The 18,814-nt window shown below is 37.4% G+C and overlaps 1 protein-coding gene across 3 annotated transcripts; it reads left to right on the forward strand.

The window, feature by feature from the left end:
• The first annotated feature begins 1,720 nt into the window (after positions 1-1,720).
• LOC121910869 (hepatitis A virus cellular receptor 1 homolog) lies at positions 1,721-16,782 on the forward strand. Of its 3 annotated transcripts, none has more exons than XM_042432238.1 (9): positions 1,721-1,800; positions 2,675-2,786; positions 3,549-3,612; positions 3,873-3,974; positions 4,560-4,797; positions 4,954-5,307; positions 6,150-6,220; positions 7,114-7,225; positions 16,064-16,782. In XM_042432238.1, exons 5-9 carry the CDS (start codon positions 4,749-4,751, stop codon positions 16,138-16,140), a joined length of 663 nt encoding a protein of 220 aa, XP_042288172.1. In that variant the 5' UTR covers positions 1,721-1,800; positions 2,675-2,786; positions 3,549-3,612; positions 3,873-3,974; positions 4,560-4,748; the 3' UTR covers positions 16,141-16,782. The 3 variants fall into 3 exon arrangements, with proteins under 3 accessions (XP_042288172.1, XP_042288171.1, XP_042288170.1); XM_042432237.1 differs by lacking the exon at positions 16,064-16,782 and adding an exon at positions 7,916-8,579 and having other exon boundaries at positions 3,870-3,974; XM_042432236.1 differs by lacking the exons at positions 1,721-1,800; positions 2,675-2,786; positions 3,549-3,612; ... (3 more) ...; positions 6,150-6,220; positions 7,114-7,225 and adding exons at positions 10,548-11,069; positions 14,773-14,894; positions 14,977-15,088.
• Positions 16,783-18,814: the final 2,032 nt, after the last annotated feature.

An 18,814-nucleotide genomic window follows, 5' to 3' on the forward strand; every position in this document is an offset into this window, starting at 1 on the left:
GAAAATTATTCTATTGATGTTAGAGAGAGACGAGCTGGCTGAAACGTGTCAGAATGATGAAGATTTTACACCTCAGAGGTTTTAAAATGAAAGTCGTAACTTCTGAACATGAACTCGCTGTCTGACATGTGAACAAACTGCTGCTGCTGTTTCTCTGCAGACGACACGTTCAGCACTTCTGAGGTTTGATGTGTGAAGTGTTCACATCTCTGGACAGTTGAGTCTCAAATTAGCTGATAAAACAGGAAATGTTCACATTTCTGTACACTTTAGTCTCAAACTGACTGATAAAACAGGAAATGTTCATGTGTCAGTTTGATGTTGATCATAAAGACTGTGAGCAGGTTGCTGATCGTTCTCCTCACAGGTACTCTGCTCTTTAACTTTCTATAACTCTGACTTCACACTGACTTTATGTAATATGAGACAGTTAGAGACAGTTTCTGTGGTGTGTTTACATGAAACAACAGATTTTAGCTGCTTACAGACCTGAAAGTGTTGAAGTGTCTCTTTGTGTCTTCAGTCATTGAACGCAGCAGCAGCAGCAGCAGCATGAAGGTTGTTGGTCGAGCAGGTGAGAACATCACTCTGCCGTGTAAATATGACTTCAAGTATTACGGAGTGTTGTCAGCTTGCTGGGGTCGAGGATCGCTACCACTTTCAGGCTGCAACAACCAGATCATCTCCACAGACGAACATAAAGTGATAGAATCAACCAGAGTTTCCAGCAGGTATCAGTTACTGGGACGACTGGAGGATGGAGATGTTTCTCTGACGATCCTGAACACCACAGAAGAAGATGCTGGACTGTACGGATGCTTGGTGGACATACCTGGGTGGTTCAATAATGAAAAACATCACATTGATCTGATCATTGAGAAAGGTAAGAAATGTTTTTTATAAAAGAATAAAGTTTGTGCAGGAAGTTACTTGAAGGACGGAGATTCATAAACTAATGTTCAGTGTTCAGAGGTTTGATGTTATCAGTTAATCTACCAATTACTTTCTTGATTCATAGATTTTTGTTCAGTTCATAAAATGTCAGTGAATTGTGAAAAATGTCCAACACAAGTTCCTGGTTTTGTTCGACCAACAGTCCAAACCCCAAAGATCTTTATTATCATAGAGGAGCAGAAAACTAGAAAATCTTCATGTTTATGAAGCTGGAATCAGTGAATTTTTTGTTGGAAATTTTCTGAACTGATGATTCAACTGTTACAATTTTATGTTCTTAAACCTAAATGACCAAATGTTTGTCACGTCCTCCAGAAGAAGTTTTTCTGATCTGCCGCCTCTTTCGTTAAATGTCTGATGAAGTTTAGGAAACGAAATTATTCTATTGATGTTAGAGAGAGACGAGCTGGCTGAAACGTGTCAGAATGATGAAGATTTTACATCTCAGAGGTTTTAAAACAATAGTCGTAACTTCTGAACATGAACTCGCTGTCTGACATGTGAACAAACTGCTGCTGCTGTTTCTCTGCAGACGACACGTTCAGCATTTCAGAGGTTTGATGTGTGACTGATAAAACAGGAAGGGTTCATGTAGGGATGTGACTGGGATGGATGCAAAACCAAAACCAAAGTCAACTTCTCTTTTAGTGACAGAAAATATTTTGTCAATCAATTCATCATTTAACTCATTTTTTCTAGCAAACATGCAGAATATTCATCATTTCCAGCTTCTTAATTGTGAAGATTTGCTGCTTTTCTTTGTCGTTTGTGACAGTAAACCCTCCAGCCTCGACCACAGCAGCCACCACAACAGAGAGAGGACGTCATGTCACACTGGTTGAAGAGGTGAGTTGAAGTCAGTAGTTAAAAAATAAGTTTATAAGACAAGTTTTATTTTAGGTTTTGATCCAGTGACTCATCTGATTCCTGCAGTGCATCAAACAGCAGTTCATCTCTGAAACAAACAAACAAACAGCAGTCCAAACACGAAAAATTAGTTGTCGTTGAGTCCAGCTTTAAATCCAGAGACTTCAGAATGGTTCCAAATGTTGAAGTTTTCTCCAGAGTCTCTTCTCTCAGAGTGAATTGTCTCCAGATGTTGTGATGAAGTCATTTCATCCAGTTGTTTAAAAGCAGAGAAACTGATTTTCACTCCTTTAACATCAGTTATTTGACTGTAAACGTATCAACCAGAAGAGTTTTCTGTCCTCACTTTTAATCCAAATGTAGAGAAAATATGTTGGTTCTCTCTCAAACTTAACACCCCATCTGCTATCTGATTTTTAGAACATTATTTTAATGTGAAACAGTTTCCAGGTGTGTTTTAGAGACGTCTGTCAGAAAACAGGTGAATCTATTTTCAGCTGACAAACAACCAAACTGCTTCACTGCCAACATCTGGTGAGAAGGACACACTGCTAGAGATTAAACTAGTCCAATAACACAAAACCAGTCAGCAGTTAGTTTTATAATTGATTTATTGTTTGAGTCTTTTTGAAGTAAAAATGTCAAAATTTTCTGTCTCCAGATTCTCAGATATGAAAATTTGCTGCTTGTGTCTAATTTTCTCACAGTAAACTGAATCTGACAAAACAAATGTTTATATTTTGATCTTTGATAAGATGTTTGTTGTTTAGAGTTTAGTTCATCTGTGTGTGATAATAATAACAAATATAATTCTAACTGAACAAAAAACATTTGTTTGTTTGTTTGTTGACAGTTGTGGAGCACACCTGCTCAGCAGGTAAACAATCTGCACATCTTCATCGGAAACACAGTGAAACTCTTCATTGTCTTCCTCATATCTGCACTGCTGCTGATAGCTGCTTACAGTCAGTACACACACACACACACACACACACACACACACACACACACCTCAGGTCCTGTGATTCTTCATATAATAGAAATGATTAGAAGATGAATGTAGTTTATTGCATCGAGACACTTTGACTACAGTCGTTCTCCACTTTACTCATTGATTTGTTAACATTAAAGACATTAATTAACAGAAATTGCAGCTGTATGCAAACATAAAGAGATCCTCAAGTTTAAATAAACACTGAGTGTAACTACACTCTGATCATTTAAGAGCTTCAAACTTTAAATATTTTTTATTTTAAAAGGAAGCAAACATGTTCATTATTATATACATGAAGGTCTATATACATATATATATATATATATATATATATATATATGTGTGTGTGTGTTTTTCCTTCTGTAACAATGTTGTGAATGTGAATTAATGTCAGTTTATCTGATTACAGTCGTGTCATTAAAGTTTTTTTCAATCTGACTTTGAGTCACAGAAACACAAAACACAAGAAGCTTCATAAAGCAACAGTCTGTTTATTTACAGCAGCATAAAAACCAGACAACAGTTCATGTTTCACAGCAGCTCCATGTCACATTATTTTCATCTGTTTACAGAAATAATCTGATTTTCAATCGATCGTCGCCCTCATGAGGCCAAATTACATCATTACATCATGAAAACTAAACTAAACTTTTACTTTCATCAACTTTAAGGAAACAAAACTACAATCATTTAAAACTGATCAAAGTTTTGTTTTTATTTCATGTGTCTGCAGGAGTGTGGAGGACCAATCAAAGCACAGCGACTGACAGGAGGCAGAACCAATTTGACATTCAAAGGTCTTTTTCTGTCGATCAGTGTCAAACAATTCATATTAAATCGATTTTGATTCAATATATATATAAAACATTTACTCAAGTACTGTACTTGTAGTGATTAACTACATCAAGCTCATAATACTTGCCTGTTGTGTTTACCTGAGTGTTTGTTTACATGAGAATGTCACTGACATTTTAGCCAACATGATGCCAAAATTAACAGCATGGCCTCTTGTGTTTGGTCTTTCTGAGGCAAATAATCCGTCTGCCTGTTTCAGCAGGTTGTTTCTAGAAGCTTTCAGCATTTTGATAAGTCCAGTTTTCACTAACCACCGCTAAGGAAACACCCAGTACATAGACGGCACGCTGGGAACATGAAACAGGTGATTTACTGCTTGTTTTTAATGTCATTTAGTAAACAGTGATAAGAAAACATCATTAAACTCTGAGGGAACATTACTAATGACGGCCTTGCATCAAATGCAAAAGCAAAAAACTCAGTCCGAGCTGTCTTAAGTCAGTCTTTTTCTCGTCTTGATGTTCCAATAACGTCAAACATGTTTAATATTATCCTAAGTCTTTAGTTTTGGCTCATGCAATTAGTGAAGTTCAATGACATGAACATTGTCAATGACTAGGCATGCAGCAAACAGGAAGCAGCAAACTGGGTGTTACTGTAACAGCTGAAAAAACTAAACTCAAATACCATCACACACACATGATGGACAGTGAGTTAACAATGTAATTAGTTGGTGTTTAATGGGCATGTATCTGATCCACCAACCGGCATGTATTTTAAACACACAAGAGTCCAAACTAAAGCTGGAGGACGAGAATTCAGTTTTCTCATTTAATTTAATTTAATTTATTTTTATTTGTGATTCCATTTCATCTTGTTTTATCAATTTTATTCTTCCTGTTTGTTTGTTTTGTGTTTATCTCTTGTTTTATGTCTTTTTGTAAAGTAGTTTGAGCTGCTGTAGGTCATTTTTTAAGTGTAGTGGAGCTGAAGACGCAGAAGAGGAAACATTCAATACTTCTGAGGTCTGATGTGTGACTCCCACCCACATTCTGACCTCAGTGTGAAGTGTTCACATTTCTGTACAGTTGAGTCTCAAACTGACTGATAAAACAGGAAATGTTCATGTGTCAGTTTGATGTTGATCATGAAGACTGTGAGCAGGTTGCTGATCGTTCTCCTCACAGGTACTCTGCTCTTTAACTTTCTATAACTCTGACTTCACACTGACTTTATGTAATATGAGACAGTTAGAGACAGTTTCTGTGGTGTGTTTACATGAAACAACAGATTTTAGCTGCAAACAGACCTGAAAGTGTTGAAGTGTCTCTTTGTGTCTTCAGTCATTGAACGCAGCAGCAGCAGCATGAAGGTTGTTGGTCGAGCAGGTGAGAACATCACTCTGCCGTGTAAATGTGACATCAAGAAACACGGAGCGTTGTCAGTTTGCTGGGGTCGAGGTTCAATACCAAGGTTTGGCTGCAACAACCAGATCATCTCCACAGACGGACATAAAGTGATAGAATCAACCAGAGTTTCCAGCAGGTATCAGTTACTGGGACGACTGGAGGATGGAGATGTTTCTCTGACGATCCTGAAAACCACAGAAGAAGATGCTGGACGGTACGGATGCTTGGTGCACATACCTGGGTGGAACAATGATGAAAAACATCACATTGATCTGATCATTGAGAAAGGTAAGAAATGGTTTTTATAAAAGAATAAAGTTTGTGCAGGAAGTTACTTTAAGGACGGAGATTCATAAACTAATGTTCAGTGTTCAGAGGTTTGATGTTATCAATTAATCTACCAATTACTTTCTTGATTCATTGATTTTTGTTCAGTTCATAAAATGTCAGTGAATTGTGAAAAATGTCCAACACAAGTTCCTGGTTTTGTTTGACCAACAGTCCAAACCCCAAAGATCTTTATTATCATAGAGGAGCAGAAAACTAGAGAATCTTCATGTTTATGAAGCTGGAATCAGTGAATTTTTTGTTGGAAATTTTCTGAACTGATGATTCAACTGTTACAATTTTATGTTCTTAAACCTAAATGACTAAATGTTTGTCACGTCCTCCAGAAGAAGTTTTTCTGATCTGCCGCCTCTTTCGTTAAATGTCTGATGAAGTTTAGGAAACGAAAATTATTCTATTGATGTTAGAGAGAGAAGAGCTGGCTGAAACGTGTCAGAATGATGAAGATTTTACATCTCAGAGGTTTTAGAATAAAAGTCGCAACTTCTGAACATGAACTCGCTGTCTGACATGTGAACAAACTGCTGCTGCTGTTTCTCTGCAGACGACACATTCAGCACTTCTGACGTTTGATGTGTGACTGATAAAACAGGAAGGGTTCATGTAGGGACGTGACTGGGATGGATGCAAAACCAAAACCAAAGTCAACTTTTAGTGACACAAAATATTTTGTCAATCGATTCATCATTTAACTAATTTTTTCTAGCAAACATGCAGAACATTCATCATTTCCAGCTTCTTAATTGTGAAGATTTGCTGCTTTTCTTTGTCGTTTGTGACAGTAAACCCTCCAGTCTCGACCACAGCAGCCACCACAACACAGAGAGGACGTCATGTCACACTGGTTGAAGAGGTGAGTTGAAGTCAGTAGTTAAAAAATAAGTTTATAAGACAAGTTTTATTTTAGGTTTTGATCCAGTGACTCATCTGATTCCTGCAGTGCATCAAACAGCAGTTCATCTCTGAAACAAACAAACAAACAGCAGTCCAAACACGAAAAATTAGTTGTCGTTGAGTCCAGCTTTAAATCCAGAGACTTCAGAATGATTCCAAATGTTGAAGTTTTCTCCAGAGTCTCTTCTCTCAGAGTGAATTGTCTCCAGATGTTGTGATGAAGTCGTTTCATCCAGTTGTTTAAAAGCAGAGAAACAGATTTTCACTCCTTTAACATCAGTTATTTGACCGTAAACGTATCAATCAGAAGAGTTTTCTGTCCTCACTTTTAAACCAAAAGTAGAGAAAACATGTGAGTTCCCGCTCAAACTTTACATCTATCAGAGAACTCGTCCACAAGCCGTCTGATGTTTAAAACATTATTTTCTTGTGAAACAGTTTCCAGGTGTGTTTTAGAGACGTCTGTCAGAAAACAGGTGAATCTATTTTCAGCTGACAAACAACCAAACTGCTTCACTGCCAACATCTGGTGAGAAGGACACACTGCTAGAGATTAAACTAGTCCAATAACACAAAACCAGTCATCAACTAGTTTCATAATTGATTTATTGTTTGAGTCTTTTTGAAGTAAAAATGTCAAAATTTTCTGTCTCCAGATTCTCAGATATGAAAATTTGCTGCTTGTGTCTAATTTTCTTACAGTAAACTGAATCTGACAAAACAAATGTTTATATTTTGATCTTTGATAAGATGTTTGTTGTTTAGAGTTTAGTTCATCTGTGTGTGATAATAATAACAAATATAATTCTAACTGAACAAAAAACATTTGTTTGCTTGTTTGTTTGTTGACAGTTGTGGAGCACACCCGCTCAGCAGGTAAACAATCTGCACATCTTCATCGGAAACACAGTGAGACTCTTCTTCATCATCATCGTACCTGCACTGCTGCTGATAGCTGCTTACAGTCAGTACACACACACACACACACACACACACACACACACACACACACCTCAGGTCCTGTGATTCTTCATATAATAGAAATGATTAGAAGATGAATGTAGTTTATTGCATCGAGACACTTTGACAACAGTCGTACTCCACTTTACTCATTGATTTGTTAACATTAAAGAAATTAATTAACAGAAATTGCAGCTGTATGCAAACATAAAGAGATAAATACTTTTTATTTTAAAAGGAAGCAAACATGTTCATTATTATATACATGAAGGTCCATATATATATATATATATATATATATATATATATATGTTTTTCCTTCTGTAACAATGTTGTGAATGTGAATTAATGTCAGTTTATCTGATTACAGTCGTGTCATTAAAGTTTTTTTCAATCTGACTTTGAGTCACAGAAACACAAAACACAAGAAGCTTCATAAAGCAACAGTCTGTTTATTTACAGCAGCATAAAAACCAGACAACAGTTCATGTTTCACAGCAGCTCCATGTCACATTATTTTCATCTGTTTACAGAGATAATCTGATTTTCAATCGATCGTCGCCCTCATGAGGCCAAATTACATCATTACATCATGAAAACTAAACTAAACTTTTACTTTCATCAACTTTAAGGAAACAAAACTACAATCATTTAAAACTGATCAAAGTTCTGTTTTTATTTCATGTGTCTGCAGGAGTGAGGAGGACCAATCAGAGCGCAGTGACTGACAGGAGGCAGAACCAATCAGAGGAGAGGGACAGCTCTGTGTAGAAACCTTACTGCTGTTGAATAATGTTTAGTAAAGGTTTGATGCCCTGAAACAACAACTGAAAGAATTCATTCTACAATCTCATTTGTAGATTGAGTTTAAAATTTGACTTGAGTTTCGTGATTTCAGTGTTTGCTGGGAACAAATAAAGTCCTTGAAAAAAATCCAAAAGTCCATGAATAAAGCTGGAGGATCAGCATTCAGTTTTTAATCCAGTTTAATTTAATTTGTGGTTCCATTTCATCTTGTTTTATCTGCTATTTTATTCTTTTTAAATCCTGTTTATGTGATTTGTGTTTATCTCTTGTTTTGATGTCTTTTTGCAAAGCAGTTTGAGCTGCTGCAGGTCATTTTTTACAGTGTAGTGGAGCTGAAGACTCGTTCAGTACTTCTGAGGTTTGATGTGTGACCTCCTCTCAGGATGTTTAGACCTCAGTGTGAAGTGTTACCATCTCTGGATATACACACATACACATGCTCCCACTTGCATGTATTTTCACTGTACATAGTTGTTGTTTTATGTATGTTTGCTTAGGTAGAATTAGATTTTGGGATATTGGTTTATTGATCAAAGCATCTGCTAAGTTTGTTGACTCTGCTATTGTCTAATAAACACTGTTATATCTTTAAAGAGAAGTCTTTTGTCATTATTATTATTATGCATTGTGAAAAGTTGCTGATTGAATTCAAACCTTCTTTGTTCACTTGTGAATGTTGACATCCCTCAGATATTAGCATTCTAGGTGAACTCTTTTATGAGACTACCTTATTGTCTCATTATTGGTCCCAGTTTCCAGGTGATGCCCCATTTTTATTAATACATATTAATAATTTATTAACTTTAATAATTCATAATTATATCTGATAAATATTATTAATTATTGCTAATAACCAGCCGTGCTCCTCACAGACCCAACACTTGGTGCCCCGCGTGAGGTTCTCTAACATTTGGTGCCCCGTGTGAGGCTCTCTAACAGTTGGTGCCCCATGTGAGGCTCTCTAACATTTGGTGCCCCGTGTGAGGCTCTCTAACAGTTGGTGCCCCATGTGAGGCTCTCTAACAGTTGGTGCCCCATGTGAGGCTCTCTAACAATGAAGATTTGCTGCTTTTCTTTGTCGTACGTGACAGCAAACTGAACATTTTGGGGTTCTGAACTGTTGGTCACTGAATTGTTTTCTCCAGAGTCTCTTCTCTCAGAGTGAATTGTCTCCAGATGTTGTGATGAAGTCGTTTCATCCAGTTGTTTAAAAGCAGAGAAACTGATTTTCACTCCTTTAACATCAGTTATTTGACTGTGAACGTATCAACCTGAAGAGTTTTCTGTCCTCACTTTTAATCCAAAAGTAGAGAAAATATGTTAGTTCTCTCTCAAACTTAACACCCCATCTGCATGCTATCTGATTTTTAAAATATTATTTTAATGTGAAACAGTTTCCAGGTGTGTTTTAGAGACGTCTGTCAGAAAACAGGTGAATCTATTTTCAGCTGACAAACAACCAAACTGCTTTACTGCCAACATCTGGTGAGAAGGACACACTGCTAGAGATTAAACTAGTCCAGTAACACATGGAAAATGCCAAAATTGTCTGTCTCCGGATTCTCATTTATGAAGACCAACAAGTTTAAACCCAGCAAACACTGAGACTAGGTATACAATGTGCCAATATTTCCAACTCATTGTGGACGATTGCCGATGCCAAGACCAATATTTGCACATATTTTTTTTCCATCTGACTGAGGAGACTATTATGCATGCAAGCTGGCTTTAACTGTTTGTGTTCAGATTAAACAAACCAGATTCAACTTGTTAATTTGTGAGCTTTAGTGGAGACAGGCTAGCTGTTACCACCTGTTTACAGTCTTTATGCTAAGCTAACCTAACCGGCTGCTAGCTGTAGCTTCATATTTAGCATACAGACATGAGAGAGGAATCAATCTGATCAATTAACTCTGCAAGAAACAGAATGAACTTTGATCATTTATGCTGAAATTATTAAATTTAGATATTTATTTAATTTAAGAGAAAACTTGATTTCTTGACTCCTGGAGTCTAAACATATTAGTTTAATTTACCTGTTTATATATTAATTTACTTTTTGTTTGTTTGTTTAGTCTATAGTTTTGCTGCAGTTTAACTTTGTTATTTTATTTGGGTCTTTGTATAATTATTGATTGATAGGAATGCATTTATTGTTCCAATAAGTACATTTATGATAAGATCAAACAGCGTTCAGTTTTTTGATTTCATTTATTTTAATTTGGGGTCCATTTCATCTTATTTTATCTGCTATTTTATCCTTTTTAAATTCTGTATGTGATTTGTGTTTATCTCTTGTTTTATGTCTTTTTGTAAAGCGGTTTGAGCTGCTGCAGGTCATTTTTAAGTGTAGTGGAGCTGAAGACTCAGAAGAGGAAATGTTCAGTACTCTTGGCGTTTGATGTGTGAAGTGTTCCCATCTCTGGACAGTTGAGTCTCAAACTGACTGATAAAACAGGAAATGTTCATGTGTCAGTTTGATGTTGATCATGAAGACTGTGAGCAGGTTGATGATCGTTCTCCTCACAGGTACTCTGCTCTTTAACTTTCTATAACTCTGACTTCACACTGACTTTATGTAATATGAGACAGTTAGAGACAGTTTCTGTGGTGTGTTTATATGAAACAACAGATTTTAGCTGCTAACAGCCCTGAAAGTGTTAAAGTTTCTCTCTTTGTGTCTTCAGTCATTGAACGCAGCAGCAGCAGCATGAAGGTTGTTGGTCGAGCAGGTGAGAACATCACTCTGCTGTGTAAATATGACATCAGGTATAACGGAGCGAGGTCAGCTTGCTGGGGTCGAGGATCAATACCACTTTCGGGCTGCAACAACCAGATCATCTTCACAGACGGACGTAAAGTGATAGAATCAACCAGAGTTTCCAGCAGGTATCAGTTACTGGGACGACTGGAGGATGGAGATGTTTCTCTGACGATCCTGAACACCACAGAAGAAGATGCTGGACGGTACGGATGCAGAGTGGACATATATGGCTGGTTCAATGATCAAAAACATCACATTGATCTGATCATTGAGAAAGGTAAGAAATGTTTTTTATAAAAGAATAAAGTTTGTGCAGGAAGTTACTTGAAGGACGGAGATTCATAAACTAATGTTCAGTGTTCAGAGGTTTGATGTTATCAGTTAATCTACCAATTACTTTCTTGATTCATTGATTTTTGTTAAGTTCATAAAATGTCAGTAAATTGTGAAAAATGTCCAACACAAGTTCCTGGTTTTGTTCGACCAACAGTCCAAACCCCAAAGATCTTTATTATCATAGAGGAGCAGAAAACTAGAAAATCTTCATGTTTATGAAGCTGGAATCAGTGAATTTTTTGTTGGAAATTTTCTGAACTGATGATTCAACTGTTACAATTTTATGTTCTTAAACCTAAATGACCAAATGTTTGTCACGTCCTCCAGAAGAAGTTTTTCTGATCTGCCGCCTCTTTCGTTAAATGTCTGATGAAGTTTAGGAAACGAAATTATTCTATTGATGTTAGAGAGAGACGAGCTGGCTGAAACGTGTCAGAATGATGAAGATTTTACACCTCAGAGGTTTTAAAACAATAGTCGTAACTTCTGCTTTTACTTCTGAACATGAACTCGCTGTCTGACATGTGAACAAACTGCTGCTGCGGTTTCTCTGCAGACGACACGTTCAGCATTTCAGAGATTTGATGTGTGACTGATAAAACAGGAAGGGTTCATGTAGGGACGTGACTGGGATGGATGCAAAACCAAAACCAAAATCAACTTCTCTTTTATTGACAGAAAATATTTTGTCAATTGATTCATCATTTAAGCCATTTTTTCTAGCAAACATGCAGAACATTCATCATTTCCAGCTTCTTAATTGTGAAGATTTCCTGCTTTTCTTTGTCGTTTGTGACAGTAAACTGAATATTTTGTGGTTCTGAACTGTTGGTCAGAAAAAAACGAGACATTTGAAGACGTCTGCTTGGACTTTAAGTTGTGACAGACATTTACTGACATTCTCTGTCAAAATTGGAAACCTCTTCTCCTCATCTGCTCCCATCACCTGCGGAGTCCCTCAAGGCTCCATTTTAGGGCCCATCCTATTCACCTTATACATGCTCCTTCTTGGCTCCATCTTCAATAAGCACAATATCTCCTATCATTGCTACGCAGATGATACACAGTTATACCTCCCATTAGAACCTGGTGATGACAATGATAACGCAGTTAGGTCCCTTCTTGACTGCGTCCTGGACATACAAAATTGGATGGCACAAAACTATCTTCAGTTAAATGCTAGTAAGACTGAAGTGGTTTTATTTGGTCCGACTCCAGTGGGAGTATAGCTAATCTCTTAGGGCCCCTGGCCCCTTACCTTCATTCTCATGCCAGAAATCTCTGTGTTATTTTTGATTCGGCTCTAAAATTTGATAAACAAATTAATTCTGTTGTCAAAGGTTGTTATTTCCAGCTACGAAACATTGCCAAATTGAAACCGCTCCTCTCATTCAATGACTTGAAGACTGTCACAACCGCTCTGATTTCCTCCCATCTGGACTACTGCGATGCCCTTTATTTGAGTGTTAGCCAGTCTTCCCTGTCCCGCTCACAACTAGTGCAGAACGCTGCTGCTCGGCTAATATCTGGCACAAGGAAGAGAGACAGCATCACACCTATATTGGCCTCCCTGCATTGGTTACCAGTCAAGTATAAGACTGAGTTTAAGGTTCTTTTATTTGTTTTTAAGGCTCTACATGGCATGGCGCCCCAGTACATCTCAGAGCTCATCTGCCCCCTTCACAACACCAGATCTCTTAGATCCTCAGGGGTCCGTTTCACAAAGCAGGTTTAGTGAAAACTCAGAGTTTGTTAACCCTGAAATGAGGGAAACTCTGAGTTTTCCATTTCAAAAAGGGAGGTAACTCAAACCAGAGAAAGAGGGATAACTCTAGCCTGTTTCAGAGAGAGGGGTAACTTAAGCTCTCGGTCAGTTACCGTAGCAACAGACTCTATGAACCTAACCTGGTCGGGACCAGGTTTTTCTCAATGAACCTCGAGTTTCTCTCAGTCTCCGCCCTCTTTCAGAGCCACACACTCCATTTGATTTCCTCATTCATTCAGTCAGCAGGCGAGTTTTGGCGTAGCCTAGTTCTGCCGTCTGTCATTTAAAAAAATCATTAAAACAATCAGTGTCAGTATATTAGAAGTCCATTAGGCACAGTAACATTTTTCACTAACATGGCATGTCCTTTTGATAACGATCCCATGGATGAAGGTGCAGCATTACTGCGCAGAGAATTAAATATTCGTTGAGAGATGGTTATCAGACCGCGGCATAGATGTTCTAGCATTTTCAGACAATTATCTTTTTGAGCGGTACCGTTTCACGTCACAGTCCATCATCTACATACACAACCGAATCCGTCCTTACATTTGCAACATTACCAATCGTAGTCATGCTCTCACATCCCAGCAGATATTGTGTGTTGCGCTGCGTTTCTTTGCAAACGGAAGTTTTTTGTACAATGTCGTAGCCAGCCACTGGCCTTCCTATAGTCTGGCTTAGGGCCAGCTCCTCTGCCTCCGTTAGAGGTGGCGGTGCTGGACCACCACCCGTTTTACGGACATCTGCCTTCTTTCTGTTGGCTGAGTAGAAGTCTGTGTTAGTTTAAATAGGCTTAATTATTTAAAAGAACATGATGTAGATGAGAAGACATTTATGTGTGTGAAACCAGCATTATGTTGGGGATAAAACAACTGCACAGTCAAACAGCCACTTAATATTTACTTTACAATGTAAAAATGATCAAAATGAGGTTCCCCCATGAGATCATGCCGAGGTCTCACCTGTTTGAACAATGTTTTTATATTTTATCCTAAACTGCTGCCAAGTGCGCTTCTCCCTCGCGGGATTGGATCTAAATGAAATAAATTAATAGGCGACCAATCAAGCAGTTTTCCTCTGTAATATTATTGTGATTGCAAAGGACCACATTTAAACTTAGGCATTGACCCGAGCAGCGATGTTCTCCCACGCCGTCTCCCTCTCTTTTGCAGCTGCAGCGGTGTTGCACTTCTTTTTGAAAACATGTTCAAACTCGCCGTATTATCGCATTAAGATTTCTAGTTCTAGTGGGGTGAAAAACGCCGCCCTCCTCTTCCCCGTTGCTATGGTGACTCGTTGAATCGGGGCTCCATTGATGCTGGCTTTTTATAGTTGTGGTGCACGCGCTTAACTCCAGGTGAAACTACTCCGAGTTGAATAAACTGACTCAAATCATCTGTTCTGGAACCGGAAACTCAGAGTTTCCTATCTCAGAGTAGATCAACTCAGAGTTCAGGATTAGACTCGGAGTTTGTTGAACCTGCTTTGTGAAACGGACCCCTGGTCAACTGTTGCTGAGGGGTGACCGTGCATTTGCTGTAGCTGCCCCAAAACTTTGGAACAGCTGACATCTTGGATTTAAGTGTTCCCCTTCCCGAGACACTTTTAAGGCCAAACTAAAGACTCACTTGTTCACTCGGGCCTTTGACTGTCGTTAAAACCCAGTGTTCTACTATTATTTGTTTTCTGTTTGTTCTTGTTTCCTGTTTGCTGTTACCCTGTCGTGTTGTTTTAATTTATTCCTGATATCTTATTGTTCAGCACTTTGGTCAACTGTGGTTGTTTTTAAATGTGCTTTATGAATAAATATGATTTGATTTGACATTTTATAAACCAGACAGAAAATACTAAACAAGATAATGAAAACTATGTTTAGCTCCAGCCTCAACCACAGCAGCCACCACAACAGAGAGAGGAAGTGATGTCACCCCGTGGAGAGGAAGTGATGTCACAGTCGTATGTGAAACCACAGAGCCCACAGTGACACTGGTTCAGGAGGTGAGTTGAAGTCAGAATTTAAAAGAAATCAGTTAATGAGACAAGTTTCATTTTCATCATTTGTTTGTTTGTTTGTTGACAGTTGTGGAGCGCACCTGTTCAGCAGGTAAACAATCTGCACATCTTCATCGGAAACACAGTGAGACTCTTCATCATCATCCTCATACCTGCACTGCTGCTGATAGCTGCTTACAGTCAGTACACACACACACACACACACACACACACACACACACACACACACACACACACACACACACACACACACCTCAGGTCCTGTGATTCTTCATATAATAGAAATGATTAGAAGATGAATGTAGTTTATTGCATCGAGACACTTTGACTACAGTCGTTCTCCACTTTACTCATTGATTTGTTAACATTAAAGAAATTCATTAACAGAAATTGCAGCTGTATGCAAACATAAAGAGATCCTCAAGTTTAAATAAACACTGAGTGTTATTATTAAAGATGGCTCTGAATTAGTCATCAAATCCATTTCTATACTTTTAGCTTTTTAATATCTTCAGATATGTGATCTGGTGTCAAACACGTCCTCTGGATGAAATGATATGATGACATCTGTCTACAAGACTTCTGTCTTATTATGAAAAGATATCCATGTATTGATCGTGTTGATTGGTTTCTCACTCTGATCATTTAAGAGCCTCAAACTTGAAATACTTTTTATTTTAAAAGGAAGCAAACATGTTCATTATTACATACATGAAGGTCTATATATATATATATATATATATATATATATATATATATATATTTATATATCTTTTTCCTTCTGTAACAATGTTGTGAATGTGAATTAATGTCAGTTTATCTGATTACAGTCATGTCATTAAAGCTTTTTTCAATCTGACTTTGAGACACAGAAACACAAAAGACAAGAAGCTTCATAAAGCAACAGTCTGTTTATTTACAGCAGCATAAAAACCAGACAACAGTTCATGTTTCACAGCAGCTTCATGTCACATTATTTTCATCTGTTTACAGAAATAATCTGATTTTCAATCGATCGTCGCCCTCATGAGGCCAAATTACATCATTACATCATGAAAACTAAACTAAACTTTTACTTTCATCAACTTTAAGGAAACAAAACTACAATCATTTAAAACTGATCAAAGTTCTGTTTTTATTTCATGTGTCTGCAGGAGTGTGGAGGACCAATCAGAGCACAGCGACTGACAGGAGGCAGAACCAATCAGAAGAGAGGGACAGCTCTGTGTAGAAACCTTACTGCTGTTGAATAATGTTTAGTAAAGGTTTGATGCCCTGAAACAACAACTGAAAGAATTCATTCTACAATCTCAAAGCTAACTCTCACATTTATATTTATCAAACTCAACGTGGAAATAAAATTCATATTTTCAAACATTTAGTTCATTTAAATTCCTCAAACTCACTTTTAAAAGATGGCCGACACATAACAACGTTTTCCTTTTATATTATTGCATCACTTTTATATTTCCTTTTTATATGATCATTTTATGGTGTTTTATTTCATTGTATTGTCATAACTCTGCTTCTATTTAGTGCTTTTATCTTTTTTATATTCAAGCTTTGTTGTTTTACTGATATTTTATCTGCTTCACACCAGCTTCTTATTTGTTTATATATATGAAATTATTTCTTTTACTTTGCACTTGCTTGAACTTGATCTGTTTTAATGTCTGGGCTCAGTGTGGTGGAGCCTAATGTTTTGTTTTGTTTTATTATTATTATTATTATTATTATCAGAAATTGGTGAAAGACTCCAGTGTCGATGGACTTTATGAAAAATAAAATATCATATTTCACATTAATGTTTTCACAAAGGAAATATTATTAAATACGTGTTGAATGACTCTTCTGTCATGTTGGATCATTTATTGTTAACAGGAACCAATCAACTGAAAACTTTTCACATATTTACAAAGAGACAGTTTTCATCATTTATTGATCGGTTTGTGATGAGTTGATTGATTCATTTCTGCCTTAATGATTATTAGAGAAATGAAAATCCAAATCTCACAGTTTTCATGGATTTAAATTAGTTTAATGCATCAATTAAATCATTTTGATTTGTGTTAACTTCATGAGATTATTTTTTTAATTCTGGTGCACACATCCAGTTTTCATTTTTATGTGTTAAAATGTGTCTGTAGTTCAGGTGTGTCAGTGATGTTAATATGAGGCTCATCGTTCAGTAATAATTACAGACTGTTTGTCAGACTCCTGCCATTTAAAGGGGACATATGCTGCACATTTCCAGCTCTATATTTATATTCTACAACAGGCAAAATAGCTCAATCAAGTTCCCTCTTTGTACTAATCTGTCCCCTGGTGGATAAACTGTTTTAATCTTACAGGTAAACACAAAGAACACAAACAAGTAACCCTTTAAAGAATGGATTTTAATGGTGCTGCTATTAATAATTAATGAAAACGGAGAGAGTTTTCAGGTTTGGAGAAGTCGGGATGTTTGGATTTAACGTATCTGGGCCTTCAGCAGCTCTGTACCTGCACCTCCTAAACCACCAAACTACAGCTCCACGCTGGAGGAACCAGCTGCTCACACTCTTTCCTCACTTTTACTGTTTCAGCTTGATTTTCTGACTGAATGTTAAACCTTTAAACACAACATCAGTTATTATTAGACGACACACACGCACACACACCAGCAGCTCAGTGTTTGTGTGTATTAGCTTGTTCAGTGATTTGATAGTGAAATGATGACGGCCTCCTCACAAACCCTGAAAACACACACCCTGTTACATCTGCTTACAACGGCTCTTCAACCAAAACTGGACCAGACCTGATATTCATTAGAAGGAGAAACTGACAGTTACTCATGAATATCTGTATTACAAACATGTGCACATGTCAGCTTAAAAGCAGTTTGATTTGAGTTTCATGTTTTAAACGCACAATATGTAATTTCAGCCGCTAGGCGTCTCAATCAAAACAATAACAACAGACGGAGTGTGATGACGGTGTGAAGTAGCAAGGGATCATGGGAGTTGTTGTCTTTGTCGTTAAATAACCAGCTTCACCGGGATAGGATTACTCCAGTGTTCATCATTCAGGATGTTTTTACCCGCAGAGGTCTCCTCCTCTCCAGAACAAACGGACCCGGAGATTACAGGTAAAAACACTGAATAAAACTGTTTCACCTAAAAAATCAGTGTTTCTCCGACGATGTTTGGTGACCACCAGATGTCTGGTACGGGCTGTTAGCCGAGCTGCTGCTAACGTTTGTTCAGTTTATTTCTCTGATAACTTAAGATCCAGACGTCCAATGACTAAAATCCTTCTTCCAGCTAAAAGATATAGTTAAAAACCACCTAAATTTATCATGAAAATGTGGCTTAAAACTGAATAAAAGTCCATTTATAACAGTTTGTGTGGAACAATCACAACGCCGATGTATTATCTTGTATGTGTGTAAGTTACTCTTTGGTAGACGCCATTGTAGCGGACAAACACAGCGCCGCCGTATGCATCTGGTGCGTGTTTACTCTTTGGTAGAGGAGGTATGACGTCATCGACAGGCGACCAAATGAAACGGTCCGTTACTTTGATTAAATTACAGATTTCTCTGGGTTTGAAACTTGTTGGAAACATTTGGGATAATGTAAGTACACAACTCAACAACATATATAACACAGGTCTAGTTGTTTTTAGACATTTTAATGTGGAATAATTACATATTATACCTTTAAATGTTATGTAGATGTCGTGGTTTTTGTCATCTGACTGAGTCCACTGATACTGCATTACACCTCACATTCACTCACAGCATCTATCTAACATATTTCTCTGCTCCTCAGGCTGATCTATACAGTGAGTAACGTGTTGGTTGTGGTTCGTAGTGATGAACCTACAGAGAATTATCAGAGACTCTGCAGCTCCTCTCGGCTTTA

The sequence above is a fragment of the Thunnus maccoyii genome, chromosome 13 (genome assembly GCF_910596095.1).
Source record: "Thunnus maccoyii chromosome 13, fThuMac1.1, whole genome shotgun sequence".
NCBI classification, from domain to species: domain Eukaryota; kingdom Metazoa; phylum Chordata; class Actinopteri; order Scombriformes; family Scombridae; genus Thunnus; species Thunnus maccoyii.